Source organism: Micropterus dolomieu, linkage group LG07 (genome assembly GCF_021292245.1).
Source record: "Micropterus dolomieu isolate WLL.071019.BEF.003 ecotype Adirondacks linkage group LG07, ASM2129224v1, whole genome shotgun sequence".
Taxonomy (NCBI): domain Eukaryota; kingdom Metazoa; phylum Chordata; class Actinopteri; order Centrarchiformes; family Centrarchidae; genus Micropterus; species Micropterus dolomieu.
In genome coordinates, this window is record NC_060156.1 from 23,768,716 (window position 1) to 23,791,780 (window position 23,065).

Genomic DNA, 23,065 nt, shown 5'->3' on the forward strand with positions numbered 1-23,065 from the left:
CCCCCCCCCCCCACACACACACACACACACACTAACAAAACCAATGTGCTTCTATGTAATTTTCTGCCATGTGAAATGGTGTTACACGTGATAAATTCAAGTGTGTTTCATTATGATGTTTAATTATGATTATTATTAGATGTTGACACGGTTTGTATCTTCGCACTCTTTCCTTTTGGCTGCCCGTTGATGATGAAAGCCAGAATTAGGCTCTCCTGCAGCTGAGCTTTCTATAACTCTCTCTGGATAAGCGGAACAGGCAAACCATGAAAATGTAAAAAGCACCAAATGTAAAAGATTAAACACAAGAAAAGATGTCTCTCGCCTGTGAGACAATATTGTATCATCATCGTTGGTTCTCCCAATTACAAGGTACATTAGTTAAGGGCTCGGTGGCGGGTGAAGTAGGTTTATGAGTCCTGGCATGAGTCCTTCTCTCTGGGGTTCACAGCCACAGTGAGCATCCTGCCATTTACAGTTCACTGTCATTGTTCAATTTGGGGTGTGTGTGTGTGTGTGAGCAGGCTTAGTTCCTCCTGGATTGACTGCACTGAAAGAAGGAAGAGAGTGAAGGAAGTGAGAAATCAATAAAAAGACTGGTTTTAAACCACTCCATCATATTTAACCCAAACCTGCCCTTACCTAATGGAAGAGTGTGTGTGTGTGTGTGTGTCTCTTTGCCTGCAGTGACCTCCAATTTTCAGATGTAACCCCTGCCATTTGAATGGTCCTCGCCCGTTAATCACTTCTTTCCAATTTGCTGTAAGTGAACAATGTACTGTGTTTGATTAAGCAGTGTCACTGCTGACATTGCTGATGTGACTTCCTCTGTGATGGGTTTTGTGGAACAGGTCCCCATTCATCAAACATTCATATTAAGAGAGTCAATCTTAAACCGCTTAAGACATTTTTCATGATAATGCAATATTCATCAGGAGCCTCTTAGCTCAGAATGGCTCTAGTAAGGACAGCTTTTGAGAACGCTGATTATGAATGATTTGTAGGAACAAGCGCAGAATGCTTGTTGCAGGCAGAAGGACATGATCGTTAGGTCTGGAAGAGCAAGCAGGGGGGGAAAAGTAGCTCTCTCCTGCCACCTGGTGGTTTGGAGAGGGACTGTCAAGCTCAATGAACTAAAGTTTCTTTGAAGTGTTAAATATGCAGTCACTGAGAGCATGAATAAAGTTCTCTATCATGATTTTTGCAAATCACGATAAATTAGAATATTTGAGTTAGTGCTGCAAGCTTCCTCGTTTCAGGGTGAAGTTTTTCCTGAGGAAACCTGTTCTCATTTTTCAAATTCCTATTTTTGTCTGCCCCACATTTAGTTTGATTTACTCACTAAAATCTCTCTTAAGTTTATTCTAATGTATTCATAAAAATGGGTTCTAATGGCTGGAGGAAAATTACTTACATGCAGTACTTTAGATTAATAATTGGCTTCAACATAAAAAGATAAAATGCATGAATTTACATTAAGAGGCAGGTTTATGGCTTGATGTGTGCTTCTCTCTCTCAGATGCCAGGGCTTGGTATTTTCCTTTACGAATTTTATACTGATGCTTCCAACAGGACGAGTGTTATTCAGATGGGGTAAAGAAAATGAACTAAATGTTGTTTTTCTAATGAGACACTGACAGTATGATAAATAGATTTGTTTTGTTCTCATGTTGTTGCGTTGTGGTTGGATATCAAGAGATGGCTACCTTTCTATTATTTTACTGAGTGTGTGCCCACATACAACAGTGAGTGTGACTTTTGTCGATGTTGTTTGTTTGTCAGGCACCGTTTTTTGTCAATACAAATGAGCAACAGTTCCATCCAAGTAGGAGGCAGAGTATGCAAACTGAGAAACAAGTATGTTTATTTTGATTGTACTGGCTTAAATGTTTTAGTAAAAAGTTGTGATACTTAGATGAAATGGAAACATTTCACAATGTGAACAGCAGCAACACACTCACAGTGTTAGGGAAGTTTCCTGTCATTGTGAAGACCTTGGCCCACAAATCAAAACGATTAGTCCTCATGTCAAGTATTTGCATACGTCTATTTTACTATGCAGCTTTGCAATCATCAGATTCTAAGTAAAATACAAAAAACATGTCTATTTGCACACAATTTTCAGAAGACAGAAAATACACAATGCATTAAGTGGCTCATTATGAGTATTACGTTTGTGGTTTCATGTCAGTCATATAACCCTAATGCACAGCCTCTGGAGAAGAACACATTTGTATTCTAAGAGAAGGCTGACTACTCCTTCTGGGTCACAGTGTTTCCTTTCTAATGAACCGGAAGGAAAAATGCAATTCTGAGCAGATTTGATGGACTTACTCCTCAGTAAAAACAATAATAAGCACTTGAGATTTGATACAGAAAGAACAGAGCAAAAAACAAAACAAAGACAAAAGCTATTCAGAAAACAAGAATATGTTTTATATAATGAACAATGACAGAATAATCCTGGGTGAATTTACAGGAACAGTGTACTCCAGCTCAGTGCGTCTGTATATAGGATAACATGACCATGGAAACCGTATTTCATAAACAGGGCACTGAAATTCATATTTCCAAACCTTTGTAAACTGTATATCGCACCACAATATCGGCATCAACTCATCAATAGAATATAACCATTGGGTTGTATTAACTAGGTATTCACTGATTATTTATTTTGTAACCAAATGTATCTTCCTGTGGTCTGAAATAGGATTATATTAGGTTATCTATTTGTTAGAATATTGCAATTTTGTGTGCGTAACTATCCAGTATTTGGTCATTATTAAACGCACCAGAAAGTACCTGTTGTTAATAATTACCCGTTATTTTTTTACTAATGAAAATAATTCAGAGGGAAATATTGTTCCAAAAAAGTAATTAAGTGAACATAAAGAAATAATAGAGTTTTCACAGTGTTATGGTTGTATCAACCCCTAATTTTGATTGTGTCTTTAACAACTAGGTAAGTACGTATACAAATAAATAACTTCTCTCTTTAGCACAGAACTTGTTTTTAACTGTAGCATTATGGTTATTTCTTGAAAACAAATATTTTCATAAGGTTCGTTTAAATTTGGATATTAAAGAGAATTTCAGTTCTGAAATTTATTATTACTTATTGGCTGATATATATGCCAATACAAGGTATCAGCAATTAGCTAAATATCAGTTGTATCTGCCTGCTGATTTATCTGTTTGCCTCTGTAATTACTTCCTTGATTACTGCAAACTCTGTACTTTACCATCTAAAATAAAATTCAGAATTCATGAGAATGTAAATGGATTATCAGCGTCCCAGCTCTTATTCTGTGCGGTGCGGATTAATAGGAATTACTGTTCTTTCAGCATCACAATTTATTTTGAGGCACTTTGTTTGTGTGTTTTCCTTAACTGAAGGATACAGCACTTCAACAGTCTGATGATTCTCAGAAAAAATGAAAGAGTGTTACATCGACGGTAACAATACATTCCAGCACCTTTGAAATCAACAGCAGCTTCAAGGTTAAAAAATAAATAAATCAGACTTAGACTGTGGCTGGTCAAAGAAAAGTGAAGCAATGAAGAAGCAAAACTATCTCTTCTCTGAGGCGCCCTTCAGCAAGGCTTCTAACACATTTGATTGAAGAGGAGAAGCATGCTGTTGTGATTGGAGCATTTAATTTTCTTTCTGTTCTGTCTTCTTGTCGTGTGTAGGCAGAGCGTAGACACAAAAGGCACTTTACCACATAGATTCACAGCCTTTATCTCAGGTCTTTGTCTTATATGTTGGTCTCTGATGGTAAACTGGCGACTGTTTCACAATGACAGTTAGCAAAATGTCTGGCAGAGGTGAGCACTCTCAAGAAACCTCGACTTTAATGTCCTGCCTCAGTCACCGTGGCTTTAGAGCTTCTCTTTCTTTGTCTGACCTTTTCAAGTCTGCTCAAGAATTACACCAACAACCCTACTACCCCGCCGCTCTAACCTTTTGGTTGCTGCCATCTTTCATTAACTTGCATCATCTTGACAGGTCTCTCTGCGTCGCCTCAGAGCTCCACAGTTCGCCTCAGAGCTCCACAGTTCGCAGGTGGCCGCGGGGGGAAACTGCATCCAACACGCTCTGAGGCAAACACTCGGACCGCTCCACGGTGCTGCCACAACAAGACCAGTGCGGCTTCCCAGGGTGTCCTTTATGACTGTGACCGCAACCTTTGAATCCTCCTGCAGTCAGACAGACAGGTGGGAAGACAGACAGACAGACAGACATGAGATCAGGACCAAGTCTGGGGTTTGTAAGTCCTTCCACGGTAGGAGAGTGTTAATGAGATTAACCTTTACTCGTTTTAATCAGAGTTGTTCAATAGAGCCAGAGCCATATGACTCTTGTTTCACGTTGTAACTGCAGTCAGAATGTTAATGCAGTAAGAAAGAACGGGTGCCAGTAAGCGAGATAAGTTTTACACAATGAAACAAAGACTTGAAATCTTGATATCCTCAACTCTCTGAGACACAGAGCTCATATTTTGTAAGAGTACTCAATATATTAACGCAGCAATGAACTACTTCAGATCCACTACACAGGATTGCACAGTTACACATGCGACACTTTCTCTAATTAATGTTGTGAGACTATCCAAAGAATTCTTCTAGAGGTGGACAGAAAGCAAATTGAAAGCAGACGTGAACAGAATTACTTCAACACACCTGAAGGAACATATTTCCTTCAAACACTTTTACAGTGTTGTATATCACCAACACGCCATTTTCTAATACATTCTTCTTTTCTTTTTTTGTGCACATGCTGAGTTTTAGATGGAAAGAGTAATTATGTTTTCGCTAGCAACAGTAAATATTTGTAATTGAGCACATTGTGCCTCATTTCTGAAAACACATGTCCTGTGGCTACATGATTGATAAAAAACAAAACTGTACTAATAAGCATTTCTGATGTTTGTATACATAAAATGATCTTAAATTTGACTTCACATGTGGAGAGTATTACATGACAACAAAACCGGTTTCCCTCAAAAACAGAAGTGCTCAAACCACAGATGACAGTGGTGTCTAATAATGTTGTTGTTCCTCTATCTGTTCCCTCTCCATGTCCTGCTTAAAAAAAAGTGTACCATTTGCAGACATTTTAAAGATCTCTTCTGTGTACCTGGCATGGTTCCTGGGCAGCCACAGCGAGCCTCCTTGGCTCCGCCACTGGAGCAGAAGGAGCAGCAGTGAAACGTCCCACGGTGATGCCTCAACTTTCTCTTCACATCTAGAATAAACGGAGAACCCTGCAGGACGAGAGGGGAAAGAGTCAGCCAGCAGGTGTTGTCTGGGTTCACACGAGCCAGCATCACATAAAAACAGAAAAGTGACGTATCCCTATACCTCAGGATGTCAAACGGTCTTTTACTTTTCAAACATCCCAGTAGGTACACTTAACATCAGAGAGCTGCCATTTAATATGTTTTTCCTGAAGAGAATTTTGCCCACATTGATTGACTTTGTCAGGGTGATGTTAACAGCCCTGCGGCGGTAAGCTGTGAGCTGCTGGCAACACCACAGCTCAGTCCAGCAGGTTTTAATGTGCCATTCTCAGCGGCAAAAAATAATTAATATTAATAATTAATTTATTAATTAATTAATAATTGTTTTGATTGGTAAAAATAAATTCCCTGATTCTTTATCTTTTTTTTGGGACAAACTACTTGGGTTGGCTTCGTACCTTGACATGTTGGGCTTTGACACAAACCCACACTGAGTAGGCACCTGGCTCTTCAGGTGTGTACGAAATGCTGTAGGATCCATCATTGTTGTCAACCACTGTCGCCTCCACTGTGCTGAAGGAAAAGAAGAAAACAATCTTGTTAACACTGTAGAATATCACTGAGAAAATGCAACTGATAAACAGCTCTGTTATACAGAAATTCATTTTAAGTGTATTGATTGAAATTACTTTGTCACAATTCATAGCTTGACAAAAAACGATTCTTCAACTTGCAACGTTTGTTTCTTGTTTGTATTTAAATCATCACTAATATCCAAGCTTAAGCCAAATTCTTCTCAGACAGATCAAAACACAATTTCACCGTAAGAAGAAACATTTTGATCTTCATCTCTGCACAACAGTTCAAGTTTTGAAACGTAATCAACCCAGCTGTCTGACCAATTGTGATTCCTCTCCACCACATCACAGAGTTGATAACCCACAGGTCGACCTATTTCATGCATCACATTGTCACCGTCTTCCACTGCTGATCACTTTCACACTGCATTAACTAGGAGGCTGTGTTGATTACTAAGATGTAGCCAAGTGTGATTTGCGCAAGATAACAGAGGTTTGTATGGTTATTCAGCAACAGCCTTGTGCTGGTTGCACTAGATCTTATTAAGGTAACCACAGGAGATCTGGTGTGAGTTGCTGCAGTTTGATAATTCACAGCAATTTCACTTAACTTACAGACTTTATATGGAACACACATGGCAGTCACGAGTTAATAAATTTAAAAAGGCAGGCATTCATACATGCAAGCTGTTGTGGATAAGGGCTGATGGTAGGAATCAGATATTAATCATAAATGAGTGTGAGACCTGGTATAGCTGTTATACAACAGATATGCATAACATGACTAAAAGTTGCTGGTGTCATTTTGGAGGTCTGTAAGGGTGCTGCTCTTCTAACCAAAGTGACAAAAACAGCACTAATGCACAGGTGCAGAGTGCTCTGTTGACCTGCTCTGAGCAGCTGGGTGGCAGACTGTGAATAACCTGATCAATCTCAACACCAAAACTGCAGTTTCTCCATGACATTCCCCTTAATGAGAGGCTAAAACCTTCCTGTGCCCCATGAAAATGCCACTTGACCATTGCAAAAGGTGCCAGCAGAAACAAAGCCATCAGTGCCTTGCTCCAGGACACGTCAGCAGCAAGGAGACTGGCTACCTAGAGGCTCATTCCTGAGGTGTCTGGTTGAATTTCCTCGAGCCTGTCGAGTGTTCCTGCTTCCTAGGAAGTTAAAATGTTGACATACTCAAACTCTGTGACACTCACCAGTTTTTCTTCTCCTTGTGAACGACGCTGACCAAGACTTGCTCTCCACCTCGTGCCATCTGCTCCCCAGCTGAGTCCCGGCACACCAGGGTGAAGTGGCCCTGCTGCCCATCCCTGCCCCTCTGTAGACCTAAAGAGGCCATAATGATGCGCCGACAAACACACAAATACAGTACATGCGTCAGTGCACAATTTGTGTGCATGGATGGACAAAGAGTGACACACACACACACACACACACACAGAAAACAACTTAAAAGAAAAGCAGAAAGGTCTCTTTAACACAAGCAACTGACACATCAGAAGGCAGAAACACACAAAGACTCTCTCTTACAAGTACACGAACGAGAGGCAGAAAGACAGCCACACACAAACTAAGAAAAGACAGAAGGACTTGTCTCTCAAAGTTTTACAAGTGATCTTGCGCGGGCACATCACATTAAGAGAGGCACTTCATCATTCAGACGCACTGAGGCACTTACGACATTTGTCTTTTCCCCCCCTAAAGACTAAGTCACACAGACACACACACCCCAACTCACCCACTAAACAACCCCCTCCCGAGTGCTTACGTAAGCCATTTTCTCCCCCAAAACATATGGCGGTTGCAGCCGGTTTAAGTGTGACTCCAGGCGCAGTCGGGCTTCAGGGCTGCTGACCAGAGTTTTCCAAAAACCTCACATCATTATTTAGTGTTTCATTAACTTGTTCTGCTCTGGAGACAAAATCGCTGAAGATATTCATCACCTGTTGTGGACTTGTTGTTGTGTTAAAGCCAACATCATTTGTGTTCATATCAATGATTAATGTTACTTTGCATTTTCCTGTCAGACTCTATTTGCCGCTCGATAACTAATGATCCTCCACTGTGTATTCATCTGTTATTATTCAGTGTTTTCCAGTAGCTGCAGGAGGATTTGTTTGGATGCTGTTGGAGTTGTTGCAAATTAAACTACTTCAACTCTGTCTGTTATTATGACAAATATTACTCTTACTGTTATCACACCACTACTGTCATAATAAACTTTATAATACTAAACCAGTTTTATACAGCACAGGTTTAAAATGGATGAAAATACTTAACAATAAGACAAAACAACGTTAATAACAACAACAACCATGATTAGAGCCTGAGGGTTTTTAAGACGGATGCCGATTTTGATATTTCAGAATTTTAAAATTTAATATTCCAATATATCGGCTGATATATGTAATAAGACCTCACCAAGATAACATGGTATAATACAGTTTAAAAGTAAACTTTTTAAGCAGTTCTTTGAACAAAAGTACATTATGGAAGGATCCATCTTCCGTCTCTTTTTTAACATCTTTCATCAGCTGTTATCTGCAATTAGCTCCTATCTGCGCACCCATTTCTCTTGTTATATAAAAGTTTTCTTTCCTTTACATTCTTGCTATTTTTACTCAATTACAGGATTGGTGCAGTAATTACTACCTCTGCCACTGCAAAAAATCTCCTTGTGCTGCAACTACAATTACTATCATTTGGAACACTAGTTCTATTACTGCTATCACTGCTGCTACTAATGTGTGTGAATTATCTGTGAATTTGTGTGTGCGCACTTGCTAAGCCCAGCAGCTGTCACTATTACAGACGCAGCTGTTCTGGCCCACATTACACCTGTGCTGTACAGCCTTGTGGTCCAAATCCAACACTTCAACCCGTCTTATCAGACAGAGTGGGGATAATCATCAGTAAGGCTCTGTGATTTCTGCTTTCTAACAGTCAACAAAAGTCTTTATCCTTTTATCTGCCTGCCCTTAAATGAAAGAGTGACGCCGCGTAAGGAAAAAGAAAGTTAACTTGAGAGGGACAAACAACTTACAGAGAGAAAAGGCTGCTTTAGCTGATGGAGTGATACTGTGGATTTCTACAGCACAATCCTACATAAAAAAGGAGAAGCCTTAACCACATGTATCAAAAAGTCAATATAAAAAGAAAGTGCAGATAAATGGTGAGGTCACCGCTTGGCAAAGTGCTTTACATGGCACACAATCTAAAATAGGCACAAGCAAGCACCCAAACAAACACTTCACACAAAACACAGACTGACCTTTGGGCAAGCATTACAACAATACACTTGCTCTTTGACACCTAGAGAACTCCGCACAGAAGTCTGTATTTGCTGAGGTTTTCCATTTCCCACACAGTCAAACACTGCCTAAAGCCAAGCCATTCATGGAGACAAGCTGCTGCAAATCTCTGCTGGCTGTGTGTGTGTGTGTGTGTGTGTGTGTGTGTGTGTGTGTGTGTGTGTGTGTGTGTGTGTGTTGGAAGTGTGTGATTTGTGGAGGCACAACAAAGGATGACTATGCCATGTGCATGTGACAATATTACTATATTTCTATGTGCTCTTGTGAGTGATATTTTAGGGCTGCAACTTTCATTACCAATTAATCTGTGAATGATTCCTTTTTTTCAATAATCAAGTTATTGTTCAATCTATAAAATGCCCATCATGACCCTCTCCTACAGCCCAATGTTATGGCTTCAAATTGCCTGTTTTGTCCAACCGACAGCGATATAAGTAAACTTTATATATGGGGTGGTGATGGAGCAGTGGATAAGAAACTTACCTTTGGTGTGAGAGACCTGGGATCAATCCTTCGACTTTGATACATCCACCTTTACATCCATTCTATCCACCAATGTGTTCCTGAGCAGGACACTTAACCCCTAGTTGCTCCAGAGGCATGTGACCTCTGATATACGTAGCAACTGTAAGTTGCTTTGGATAAAAGCGTCAGCTAAATGAATAAATTTAAAACAAGAGTCAAGCAGTAGATCCACACCTTTGAGAAGCTGGAACTAGCAAATGTTTAGTAATTTTGCTTGAAAAATATCTAAAAAGATGAATCAATCATCAAAATCGTTGTTGATTACCTTTCTAATAACTTATTATGTATTTCAGAACTTTATATAAGTCATTGTATTCTGTCTTTATATCTGCAATGCACACTTTAAATTTGCTTTTGCTATGTAAATGAACATTATGACTACTATTACTTATTCCCCTTTCTTAAGTGATAAATCAGATGCACACAGACAGTCAGAGAGAAAGGAGAAGCTTGGTACATATTTACTTCTGTATAATACCTCTTACAGTATTTTTTTTTTGGGGGGGGGGCTGCATATAGCAGGAGTGGCATCACAAAAAGTCATTCTATTCTTCCATTATGAAACCCTGGAGGTTGAAATACACGTCCACTTGCAATGTGAGTTGTAAGTTTTTCCTTCCCTTCTCTCTTTTACGGTGTGTGTGTCTGTGAGTATGTTATGTTTGGGTGTAAATATCCCCTCAGTGCACTTCCTTCAGGCCTGTTGAATCACCTCAACATTCCTTCAGTCCCAGAGGAATTTCTCTCTTTGAACCAAAGCACCCAGGAAGGTAACAATACTCTTTTTACTACTCCAGACTCCACTGGGACCAGACAAGACTGGGGATATTCTATATTTTTCGTACCATCGATACATCCCATGAAATCTTCAAACCCAACAACATGTCTACTCTAGTCAAAGCTCTGTGGTTCTCAGCCCCAAGCCAATTGGTCCACATCTATAAAACCGTTTTCATGTTTTAAAAAGTCAGTTCTAAAACAGCGAGGCACTGCAGTTTTTAACAAATAAAGAATTTGTTGGAACAATTTTCAGATGCAAATTCACACACATTGTGTTGAGTGAATATTCACAGCACCTGTATTGCGTATGTGGGATCGACTTGTTCATGGTAATAATAATAATAAAAAAAAAAGACTTTAGTTACTTTGGCTCATTAATTTTTTTTATAATAGCGTTTGGACAACTGAGCAATAAGCAATAACATGATTTGGCTACACAGACAAAACTTTGTAGGATCAATTCAGATTCATTCACAATAAGAAAATCCTAACATAACAACCTGTTCTTAAAAGAAGAGGAGAGGTCTTTGGAGTGTTTACCTTCCCCTTCGATGGTGCACTTGCTGAGGTCCACTGTCTTAGAGTTAATAACCCCGACCACCGGGTAGCCCTCCAAATCCCCCGCTGGCTCCCTGGGCATGAAGCTGATGCTGCTGCCGTCGTCTGGGGGGGCAGTTGCCGGGTGGGGGTCATAGCTGCTCTCTGCCAGGCTGGTCAGTCTTCTCAGGGTCACTCCTTTGGCGCTGAGGATCTCAGCGTCTGACCCGCAGCTCAGCAGTCTCTCTGCAAACTCCACTCCGCCTCCAATGTCCAACAGAGCCTGCTGCAGCTGTGCCCTCTGCAGGTGAAGCTGGTTCCTGTTGGGAAACCATGATGGCCTGTTTATATTTATTAAAGTGAAACACATAGTATATTTTTCTGTGGAAATACAGTACGCCCAGTGTTCCTTGAATTAACAAACTCAGAGCAGGCGGTGTGGTCATTGTCTCAACACAGACAGTGCAGTGCAAAGGTTTTAGGTTGCAGTTTTGCACAGTGCTGTACCTCTCACACCACTCAGTGTGTGGCAATAAATAAGCACTTTCACACAATTTCTAAAATGCTCCCTACACAATCTTCCTTCTCAAAATTTCATTACTTTCGAAAACCCATTCATTCCTTGACTGAATTATTAGTTTTTCAGTAATGTTCTGCAATAGCTATGCTCATAGTGTCTGGGCAATGCAGCTTTCAGCATAACTTCTTTAACTAATTTCTAAATTTAGTATGAAAGTTCATTTGTTTTTACCTCATAAATAATAGTAATAATAATAGTATAATAAATCACATCTTGTGTTCTCCATCAGCAGATGGAGTTCTCTTAGTTGGCATGGACTCTATCAGCTGATGAAGACCCTTAGATGCACTGAAAGCTGCAGGAACTATAGTTGGCAGGAAGCTTTAGACTCAATGCTTCTGCTGTTAAAACAAGTGTGTAGACAATATATTACAGAGCAAGACAACAAAATAACAACATTAATATCAAAGATGCTGACAGCTGACCTCTAGCGCTCAGCTTTTTACCCAGCATAATGGAGCCCCACACACTAGCCAGAAAGGAGCAGCCTATTTTTTGTGTAGCAAGTCTAAGATTTGACTTTCTGAACCAACCACTGACTACTGATACAATACGTGGCTGGAGATATTAATGAAGGAGCAGCAAATTGTGCAATAATGTGTTGGACTTCAACACAACTGTTCTACAACTTTTGTGACTTTCTTGCTGCTGAAGAAGAAATGTATGCTTTTTTCTAGCTATTGTAAAATAATCCTAGAATTGATGAGCAACCAGAATCCGAATCAGTAAAAACTACCCAATTAAAACTCAATCTCCAACTCCAACTTTTTCTCAGATCTGAGACTGTGAGAAGGAAGCTTCAGGAAGAACTCTGTCGTTCTACTTTTTTTGTCCTAGTTTAACTTCTTGCATTTATTTGGACTTGCTTAACACCCGTCCCTGCTTACCTCTAAAAATCTTACCTTTCATTCATTCCCCAAACAAAAACTGATAACATAACTTGGCCCACTCTACATGCATTGCGCCATACCTGCGTTGCACACGGACGTCCTCCAGGCGATGCAGCAGAGAGAGGCAGTGGGATTCCACAGCGCTGGCGTAGGCTCGCGCAAACGCCCTCACCTCGTTCGCTGTTGCATCCACCCGTGCCTGCAAAGTCTCCTGGGCTACTTCCACCTGGAAATGAGTGGAAAGAAAGAATTTTGTTGGAAAATAAGATACCTGACCATTTGAAGTCAAATCATGTATGTTACAACAGGTCATGACAAAGATTTTGTGTCTTCAAAACAAAATCTTTAAGAAGGAGGTGGTTTGGGAGTTATTGTGTTATGTGAAATTACAGAACGTCACAAGAAAAAAAGGCCATTGTTAAACCCATACAAATGTAAACATGGACATAGTTGTAAGTTTTTTAAGGTTGTTTTGACACTTGAAGTTGGGATTAGAACTTGCCACAATACATGTAGTCTGGGTTAGGGCTGAAATGTGTCAAGCGGCCACAACATACTTTACTAAGTCTACATATATTCGCAATAGGATAAAAAAAGTCATAACAGACTCTTCTGCACCTTCTGCAGCGAGTCCTTTAAACGCTCCAGTCGGGGTCGCAGGCGCACCGTGACCAGCTCTCGGATGCGGTCTCCATGACGATCGATAACATCCCGGGTGGGGCAGCAGCGGTGGTCGCGGTGCAGTGTGGCGGCACACTCCAGGCAGACGGGCAGGTCGCAGGGCTGACAGAAGAGCCGGAGCTCCTGGCCGGGGTGGAGAGAGCAGAGGACGGGGCGGCAGAGACGACCACGAGACTTCAGCTCCTCCAGACACTGAACAGAGTGAGATGCTGTTCGCCTCTGCCGCCTGCAGACAGGGGAGAGGACAGATACAGATTTACGTACATGTCTGTATGTCAGAATATATATCTGTTTAAAACATAGCTGGAGATCACACGTTACCTGCTATTGGCTGGAAGAGTAGAGAATATAGCTGCTACTGAACAAAACACAACAACAAAAAATAGAATAGAAAACAATAACAGAGTACAAAGCACAAAAAAGAATAGAGTAGAACTTACCCCTGAGCCAGACAGCAGACAATAACAGTGTAAAACTACTGTGAGCTTGACAGTGGTGGAAAAGTTTTTCAGATCATTTACTTAGGCTAAGTAAAAGAACATTGAAAAAACTCCACTAAAAGCCTGCATTCAAAACCTTACTTAAGCAAAAGTATGTAAGTATTATCAGTGTAATTTACTGTTTTTTTAAGTATCAAAAGTACTCACATTTTACAGATGCAATTCTGTCCTACTTATCTCTAAAATAAAACAAATAAGCAAATAAACAGCCCTGTTTTCTGCTTTGTGAAGATGGATTACCCATCTGATCCAAGCATAATTTAAATTGTTTATTAAGTTTAAGAAGAAGGATAATTTCCTCATCCCACAAAGGAACACTTTAGTTTCCTTTAGTTTATCAGAAAACCTCGAATTTAAAATAACCAGATTTGGAGATAAACAGGTTTCACTGGACAGGCATGGTATAGTCTGAAAAGTAACTCGAGCTTTCAGACCAATGTAGTGGAATAAAAATATTGATAATGAGATGTAGTGGAGTAGAAGTAGAAGTAGGCAAAGTTGGTAAAGTTGCATGAAATGGAAATACTAATTAACCACTTGAGCTTGACCGGAGAAAAGGAACAGAACAGAATCGCGTGGACGCAGAAGAAACCCTACCTGTGCGCCTGGCAGCAGAACTCGCACAGGTTGACGCAGCAGACCTCGCAGCGGCTCTCGGCGCCTCCTTCACCGCACAGGTCGCATCCCAGCGGGCCGTCCGTCGCCAGGGTCTCCAGGAATACTTCGTCCAGCGCCAGGTGGTCGGTGCTCAGCCCTTCCGGTCCCGAAGGAGGGATGTCCACCTCGGAGTCACAGTCGGGGCAAAGCACCGTGACGGTGACGGCGGGTCGGTCCTCTTCCACCGCTTCTTCGCCTCTGCGCGAAGACACCGAGAACGGCTCCAGCCGGCCGACACAGTCGGAGCAGAAGGTGTGCAGACAAGGGAGGATTTTAGGGTCCCGGTACAAGCGTTTACACGCGTTACAAACCGCTCTCGGGTTCACCAAGAACCCGCTGTGTTCATTTTCCGAGCTTAACTTTGGCTGCTCCGTGTTTTCTTTCTGTTCAGACTGCGACATAGTGTCTGTTTTTGGTGACTTGTGGTGTCAAAAACAAACCAGTGAACACCACCCTGAAAACCACCGAGCTACACAAACCTGTCAGAACTTAAGGAAAACTTCTTTCGAACCTTTGCTCTGCATAATAAGCACTCATGTGAAACTCAGTTTACGCACTCTGATAACTATAGATGTTTTAATGTCCCTTTAATGATTATAATCCCACTGGGAAGCCCTACTTTTCTTCGGGAGAAGTTGGCTGAGTTCCCTGCTCCATGGGACATCCGACACCTCACGCCCTACCCGGCCAATAGGAAACCTCTCACGGACTGTGAGAGGTGGTCCAAAGACTTCCCAGCGCTCTTTCATACCAGTCTGGGATTCTGACTGTCCCCATCTACTGGCAGGACAGAACAACAGGAGGACGGATGGACACATTTTTGTTGTGACTGAACAGGCTACAATTCACTGGATCTTTGTTTACAACATAGCTGCTCCATGGCAGAAATAATCTATTTTTTACCCCGTTAGTTTTAATTAGTAGCCAGTCATCCAGGTCATAGTTCTCCAAAGAACGTCAAAGTCAAGGGCAACTGGACTTGGTTGAAGAGTCAGTCTCTCGGATGAGGGAAGAAGCGTCTTCTAGTACTATCTTCAACCAAGTCCTGTTGCCCTTGACTTTAACCTTCTTTGGATGCTACTTAGATGTTTTTAAGTCTGCATGAACTCCTTTGCCATCCCAAACAAATGCACCCATTTCAGAACAACTAAAATGAATTGTATTTATTAGATAAATCAGTAATACAAAAAACAGTATGTTAGGTCACTCATTTGACAAGATAATATGCTTACATTTAATATACTGTTTTATTTTCTGCTGTTTCTACACAGGGATGGTGGTTCATCCTTCGTTTTAGCAGAAAGACAAAAAATAAAAACAACTCAAGCTAACTGAAATTTTGAAACATTTAATGAGCGTTAAATTAAAACATGACACTTACAAGAAAAGTAAAAAGACATTATAAATGTGGACTGAGAAAATGCACAGCGTAAGAGTGTGTGTGTTATTAGGTGAGATAATAGATGCAGAGGACAGTGGTCATAATGCTCAGGTAAGTTGATGCCAGCAAAGACGATGCAGCACTGTAGGTGAAGTACGTGTTTTCCGAAACACCAGAAACACCTGGAAAATATGAAAGTAGAGTCAAATCTCTTTACAACCTGCTTTGCTTTATTTTATTTAATATATATTTTTATGTTTTTTCTACATATGATTAATATATTTATTCATCAAAGATAGAAATGAGTTTCCCTCCCCAACAATTCAGTGTTGTACTTCCATGAGATTGAGTGACTTGTCAAAGAAACATTAATAAAAGAAGCCATAGCAGCAGAGGCTGAGATATTCAGATTTTTAGTCGGGGACTTTTGATAATGCAACTCAACAGTGTCTTTCATCATACCATCCCTACCTAGTAAATGCCCATGGTGTCACGCTTTGTGTCAAAAATTTGAAGACCCAATCTGAGATAACAAACGAGTAACAACTCTGAAAATTCTCAGACTTCAGAAATGATTCAACTGTTTTCACAGGCTGAGCAGTACTCCTAATGATGGGTAAACTGAACTTCATGTATAAAATCAGCAAAGTTTTTCCAGCACACCCTGGTTTGGCTTTTGCCAGTAATCATCACGCCAATTCGTGCCATTTTGAGATCAACAGATATCCTTGTAAAAAACATTTTATAACAAGTTATACAAGAATACCTGTTACAGTTGCCTCCGAGACGGCAGTCACCAGGTTATTTTCAATCCTGCAGGTGTATGTGTCGCTGATGTTGACGGGCTGCAGCTTGCTGACTACACTGAACATCCCTGCAGTGTCTTCTGTGAAGTTTGTGATTCCGTTCAGGACTTTGTTACCATATTTCAACCACGTCACATGTGGTTTAGGGAACCATCTGCTCGCCGTTGCAACCAGGTTGCCATCTAAGACGTTAAATGTGGGGGCTGAAAAGGCTGAGAATAAAAAATGGTAAGCAAAAATGACCAGTCCGTGCATCAATGTGAATTTTCCAAGACCAACTTCATTGTATAGTCACATTGTCATACTGTGCATATCAACCCCCCCACCTCCCCCCAAAAAATTGTATAGTGAGAGTCTACAGCTCCTACTGTGAGCACCCATAATTGGAGGCTGGGCTATATAAACAGATAATTAATGACGCCATAGTAAAACACAGAATAATATGAGCATCTTCGTTGGAGAGGGTATAAATTTTAACAAATACTGCATTAATAAAAACAAAAGATACAAAATAAATGTCCATATATCTGCTTCGAACTTCATTATAGTGTGTTATGAACCATTTATCAAATGTTTACTGCTTATAAATGTTTTTTCGGTTAAAGTAAAGTCAGTGTTGGGAGGGTTACTTTGGAAATGTAATAGGTTACCAATTGTAAGTTAATTGTAATTGCAGTGGTGGAATGTAAGTACAAATCTGAGGTATTTGTACTTTACTTGAGTATTTCCATTATATGCTACTTTATAGTTTCCTCCACTACAGCTCAGAGTTTGTAGTATTGTACTTTTCACTCCACTACATTTGTCTGACGTGCACAGTCTGGTGATTTGAGTGATATGAGTTACCCAGCTGATCAGACCTGGCGCTGAGCTTTCTATAGAGTGGTCAGATTGCGGTATAAGATGAAATGAGAGATATCTGGACCGCAATAACTGCAGTCATGTACAGTGTTTACAGAGCGATTTATGTTGTGATATAGGCTCATTTAGATGCTTGGTGTTTGATGTGTGTTTGGTGTGGATACAAATGGTTGGTTTGAGATTCTGGCTGAGGTGTGTGGCATGCATAGGGTGACAAAATACTAGGATCAGACATGGATTTCTCATTTGCATTTTGCGCGAAAATCGATCTTCCTACCAGGAAATTCCGTGCTTAAGCTACTCACCAGGATATAAAGTAGTTCAAAATTAGCACAACCTACATAGTATCTGCAGTCGGAGACTCCTTCAGCACCACAGTAATAAGGACTGCTTCATGAAGCCCTTCCTCTCAACCTCCCTCAAGCTTGTTTGCCACATACCTCATGTGTGTTTTGTGTAAGTTGTGTTTGTTTCGTAACTGTAATTGTGTATTTATTTTAGTTATGCTAACTATGACACTGCAATACTAATCCAAAAACATCATAATAGTAAAGCACTGACAGGGACTGTAACGATGAGTACTTTTACTTTTGGTACTCCTTAAGTACATTTTGCTGATAATTCTTACATACTTTTACTTAAGCACGGTTTCGATTGCAGGACTTTTACTTGTAGTGGAGTTCTCAGTGTGATATTATTACTTTTACTTAAAGATCTGAATACTTCTTCCAACACTGTCTAATTGTAGTGTACCTGTTTCAATTACTTTTTCAAAGTAATGTAACTTTGTACATATAATTACTTCTGATTACTTTTCAAAATTTCACATGAATGTTTTCAACTGTTGACCATTATCAAAAGACAGCTTGAGAGGCAATTTAAATGGCAGATGGGCGGCGCTGCAAATTCATTGCAACATGAGAACCAATAAAAAGCATCAGCACAGCATCAAACTTTACCGAACAGCTTTGCCTGGAAATAGCAAAGGAAGACATGGTGCACATGAAAAACATGCAAAGCAACAAAATAAGTATTCAACATACAGCCTAGCTTTTTACAGAGAATATTCAGATGTAAACGCCAATGCAAGGATTAACATTTTCATAAGTAGCTGTAATAGATTACAGTCACATTTATTTTGTTATTAAATTACGTAACTAAATTACATGTAACTAGTTACCCCTCAGCAATGAGTAAAGTTTTTCCAATGTTAGATAAGACAAGATAGATTCATTCTCGAAGCAAACGCAGTGAAACTAGAAAGACGAGTCATCCTACCTGCAGTTCTGAGGTTAATGTTGACCTTTCCTCCTGCAGTAGAGGAGCTGATAGCACAGGTGTACACACCCGCATCTGTACTTCTCACAGCCCTCAGCAGCAGAGAGGCATTACCTGTGACTAAAGCATCAGGGAAAAGCTGAGTCCTCCCTTTGAACTGTGAGTTCTGGTCCCCAAGAACCGGTGCGGCATTCTGATACTTGTAAACGAGTCCGCTCAGATCCTTCTTCTCCCAGGTTACTGAAACTTTTGTGAGTTTGGCTTGACTGTCGGTGTTAACATAGCAGCTGAGAAGCTGATCCTCGCCGAGGTTGCCAATGGGCCACGTGTTGGTGCTGATCACCTCAGACGTGGAGCCTGTGGGACGAGGACACAGACACAGACTCAAAATGGAGAATATATACTGATAATTAGCTCTAACATAGGGGTTTAAGTTATTTTAGTCTCATTTGTTAGTGAGAATAAATATGTTGAAAACCTAATAACAGATTTCAGTGAAGTTTAGTGGATTTAGTGGAAGTGATTGGTGCAAATCTAAGAATTTTTGAGGACAGGTTCCCATTTTTTCAAATCTCATGTCATAAAAAAAATACTCACTCACGTGGCCAGAGAGTGGGGTAAACTAACCCTATCATGTGTGGTCAAAACTTTGTCTACCATGTCTACATTAAATAAAAAGAAGGAAAGAAACAAGCAGTGTGAGGCTATTTTTTAAATCTTCCTTACACAAAAGTTCCCATGTCTCTACAAAAACATATATTATTTATATAAGGTAAATAACCTTGCAGATGGTTGTAAAAACTTCATGGTGTGTTTCAAGATTTAACTGCTTTTGAGTTTGTGCTGAACACACCCATGTATATTACTTCTGGCCTCACAGAGCCATCAATGATCATAACAGGATCCCGGAAGTGTCCGTCATACCTGACAATGCCAAGGCTAAGATGAGGATGATGATGGCCGAGAATAAGACGATGAGGGTAATCATGCTACAAACAAAGAGAAACACAAACACAGGAAAGTGTAAGGAAACAGACACACTGTTTCCGGCTTGGGCTAAAATGAACTTGCAAATCACAGCAACCAGGACACAAAGTTCCTCATGCTGTTGAAATCTGCTGTTGACACCCAGTGGTGGGAGAAGTAAGTCTGCATATGGGTTACTTAAGTAAAAGCATCATTCAATCTAAAAATACTCCTTTTGAAGTGGAGGTTTTGCATTACAAACCATAAAGCATTAAAACATCAAAAGTAAGTGTAGTCATTCTTATGCATCCATTGGTAATTAGCATTTTACTATTGTAACTAATCAAGGGATGAGCTAGTTTTTACTACATCATACAGAGTTTGGTAGTTTAGTCCAGAGGTTCCTAACGTACAGCACAGGCTCTCTTTAAAGGGGCACAAAATAAATCCTTGTTGGTAGCGAGATGATTATATATTGTGTTCTTACTTTGGACTTTTCTCTAATCTGCCTTTCAACTCAAAGACTTCCGAAATGTGACATGGAGGCCCTCCTAGACAGGGTTTTTGTGTAAGAGCCAAAAAGGTTGAGAGCCACTGGTTTGTTATTTAATAATGAATTGTATTCTATAATCTAAAATCTGAGAAGTACTGTACAATAGTATAATCTTTCCTTCTGAAATGTAGTGTAGTAGAAGTATAAAGTAGCCTAACATGGAAATATACAAGTACAAGTTATGTACAAATAAGTCAAAATTGCTTGAGCACAGTTCTTGAGTAAATGTACTTTCCACCACTGTAGACAACTGAATGCTTTCACAATTTAAACGCTATCAGTAGAAAACACATTCAAACCTTATGACCCCACCTGCAGAAGATGATCTGCCCAAAGGTAGCCATGGCTGCTGACAAAACCACTTAAGAAGAACAAACGATTCGATCCTGTCGCTTAAGTCAAACCCACCATGTCTCCAAAATAATTTTCACACATACTCTACTGCCAAACAGATGTCTTCTATTTCCGCAGAATGACAGTCTGCTGTTTTACCTATTTGGCCTACCACAAATGCACTTTAAACACACCATAGGTAAACATTACCTTTAAGGCGTGTGTTGCATATTGACTTGTAGTCACAGAGGCTATTTCTCCCTATCAAGATAAAGGTGCCTGCTACGAAAACTGCTTGAGATAGTTCTAAGCTGCATAGATTGTGCATACAGATAAATGTTTAAACTTGTTTCAATATGGACATGCTACACATCATTAGACTGAATAGAGTCTCCATAATTTAATTGTTCATTTTATGGCAACCATGAGCACTAAAGTATATTGGATTTACCAGCATGGTAAAGAAGAAAAATGAAAACAGTGGTGACTCCCTACATTTGAAGCAGGGGTACACCGTCCATCAAAAGAATCAAAACAAGTTTCCAAAAAATGTATCCATGTAACACATTTTCGAGTGGCCTTTTATTGTGGCCAGCTTGGCACACCTGTGCAATCCCCATGCTGTCTGATCAGCATCTTGATATGCCACACCTGTGAGGTGGATGGATTATCTCGGCAAAGGAGAAGTGCTCACTAACACAGATTTTGACAGATTTGTGAACAACATTTGAGAGGAATAGGCCTTTTGTTTACATAGAGAAAGTCTTAGATCTTTGAGGGCAAAAACAAAAGTGTTGCGTTTATAATTTTTATAATTCAGTGTAGATCAACAGTTAGTTATTAATTAAATAAGTAACAGTTATATTCATGCTGGTTTTAAAAAACATTTAAAAATAGTAGCCTATTTCCCATCTTTTCTGGGTAAGAGTTCTGTGGGAGAGGAATTAAAGGCCTTTCCCAAACATAGGCAGGGGGAGTTCAGCGACTGACCAAATAAATGCCTAGGAGGTTTTACAGTATATTAAATAGTTGAATTACAACAATTATGTTAGTATGTTACTCTAAGATTCACTATACTTGTAAATATAATGAATTCATCATTTTCTGCATCACTCATTGTTGAGAGAAGAAACTTAACATTACAAAAAGTCATAAAGAAGCAACAGATATTGAGTCTTTTGAAGATTATTATTCTAGCATCACATTAATGCATGTGTATGTCATGTATAGTGTATTTTTCACTTGTGTCTTGTACTTCTCAAGTGTTGTTTCATCCCAGTGCATGTTTTACCTTTGACTTGCCAAGGGACTGCAGATGAAAAAGGAGCTATCAGCTAACCCAATACATAAATGACTCCATTTATGTTTTAAGGAATATTTTAGTTAACACGCCTATATGCTTTGTTTTGAAGGTTAGATTACAGAGGTAATACCATTCATATATATGGAGTATGTACAGAGCTAGAACCAGGAGGCGGCTAGCTTAGCTTAGCATAAAGTGAAAAAGTGTATTTCTCAAAATGTTTAACTATTTCTTTAGTATTGTTCATGGTACATATTACCACCCATTATACTTTACTTGCTGTGGGGAAAACAGTTAAATTGATTGGTGGTCAAAATGAGGATCTTCATGTTTCCTATGCATCATAAAATGGGAAAATCCTCTGTAGTTATTCATAAAGTGAAAGCAAATGGTACCATCATTGTGCTGAAGGCTGGCACATTGTGGTTTATCTCTGTGCCACTGTTCAGATATATTGACGAAATACGCTGTATAACATCTCATTTGTTCGTGCGGTTGACACCTTTTCACGCAGCCTTTTTGAACAACATCTTCTGCAAATAAGAAAAAGAACATCATTTAACTGTAGCAGCCTTGCAACAGATTGTTTTAAACTTTGTATTTTTTTCAGATACTCTTTTCAGCCAGCACATTGGTCATGATTTTCCTGAAAAACTTGTCAAAGTCATTACAAATGCTGTCAGTGCATTTCTGCTGATAGTAGTCTTCTACATTCTGCAGTACATATTTGATGTGCATTTCATGTGCTCATGCATACCAGGTATACATCCTAATGGTGTACTGTACATGCTTGCTCCTCCTATGGCAGAGGTCACTAATAGGCGGACCGCGGTCCGGATCCGGACCCAGCCGCCGTCCTCTCCGGACCGCCGACCTACAGCCCATTTATTATTGAGACTTACTACCTCGTGACGGAGCGTTTCTATTTTAACCCGCGCAGCTTCTCTAGCATTTACTGTACTGGTTTAGAGGACCAGGAAACTCACAGACCAATCGCATGTGCTCCAATCGTCTCATGTGACGCTGCTCAGCCAATCAAATCTGTGCATACCGATGCTTGCGAGTCGAGTCCGCGAGATTCACCAGAGGCGTTTTGGAAACACACCCGAATTGAGGGGACGAAAGATAAAAGAGATTTCACAAGACTTTTAATCAAGAATGTACAGATTTTTACATGTACATTCCTCCCACGGGCAGTTCAAAACCAGAATATCTCATAGATCTCCAATATGCTAGCTGGAGCTCACGTTTCTCACTGAACAACAGAAAGTAGGAAAGTGGTAGCTCTGTAAG

General features: G+C 40.0%; 2 protein-coding genes across 5 annotated transcripts; both read right to left on the minus strand.

Moving 5' to 3' along the window:
- Positions 1–161: 161 nt before the first annotated feature.
- trim45 (tripartite motif containing 45) lies at positions 162–14,971 on the minus strand. Of its 2 annotated transcripts, XR_006825759.1 has the most exons (9): positions 14,232–14,971; positions 13,072–13,360; positions 12,534–12,679; positions 10,987–11,303; positions 7,027–7,156; positions 5,702–5,816; positions 5,141–5,267; positions 3,965–4,200; positions 162–550 (listed from the first exon to the last, which is right to left on the minus strand). XR_006825759.1 is itself a non-coding variant. In XM_046054521.1 (8 exons), exons 1-8 carry the CDS (start codon positions 14,690–14,692, stop codon positions 4,046–4,048), a joined length of 1,740 nt encoding a protein of 579 aa, XP_045910477.1. In that variant the 5' UTR covers positions 14,693–14,971; the 3' UTR covers positions 1,848–4,045. The 2 variants fall into 2 exon arrangements, 1 of the variants encoding a protein (XP_045910477.1); XM_046054521.1 differs by lacking the exon at positions 162–550 and having other exon boundaries at positions 1,848–4,200.
- A 477-nt stretch (positions 14,972–15,448) lies between these two features.
- On the minus strand, positions 15,449–21,007 carry vtcn1 (V-set domain containing T cell activation inhibitor 1). Of its 3 annotated transcripts, XM_046054626.1 has the most exons (6): positions 20,921–20,971; positions 20,449–20,497; positions 19,542–19,606; positions 18,618–18,974; positions 16,439–16,690; positions 15,449–15,854 (listed from the first exon to the last, which is right to left on the minus strand). In XM_046054626.1, the coding sequence occupies exons 2-6, from the start codon at positions 20,478–20,480 to the stop codon at positions 15,739–15,741; spliced, it is 822 nt and encodes a 273-aa protein (XP_045910582.1). In that variant the 5' UTR covers positions 20,481–20,497; positions 20,921–20,971; the 3' UTR covers positions 15,449–15,738. The 3 variants fall into 3 exon arrangements, with proteins under 3 accessions (XP_045910582.1, XP_045910584.1, XP_045910583.1); XM_046054628.1 differs by lacking the exon at positions 20,449–20,497 and having other exon boundaries at positions 20,921–21,007; XM_046054627.1 differs by lacking the exon at positions 20,449–20,497 and having other exon boundaries at positions 20,965–21,002.
- Between the last annotated feature and the right edge of the window lie 2,058 nt (positions 21,008–23,065).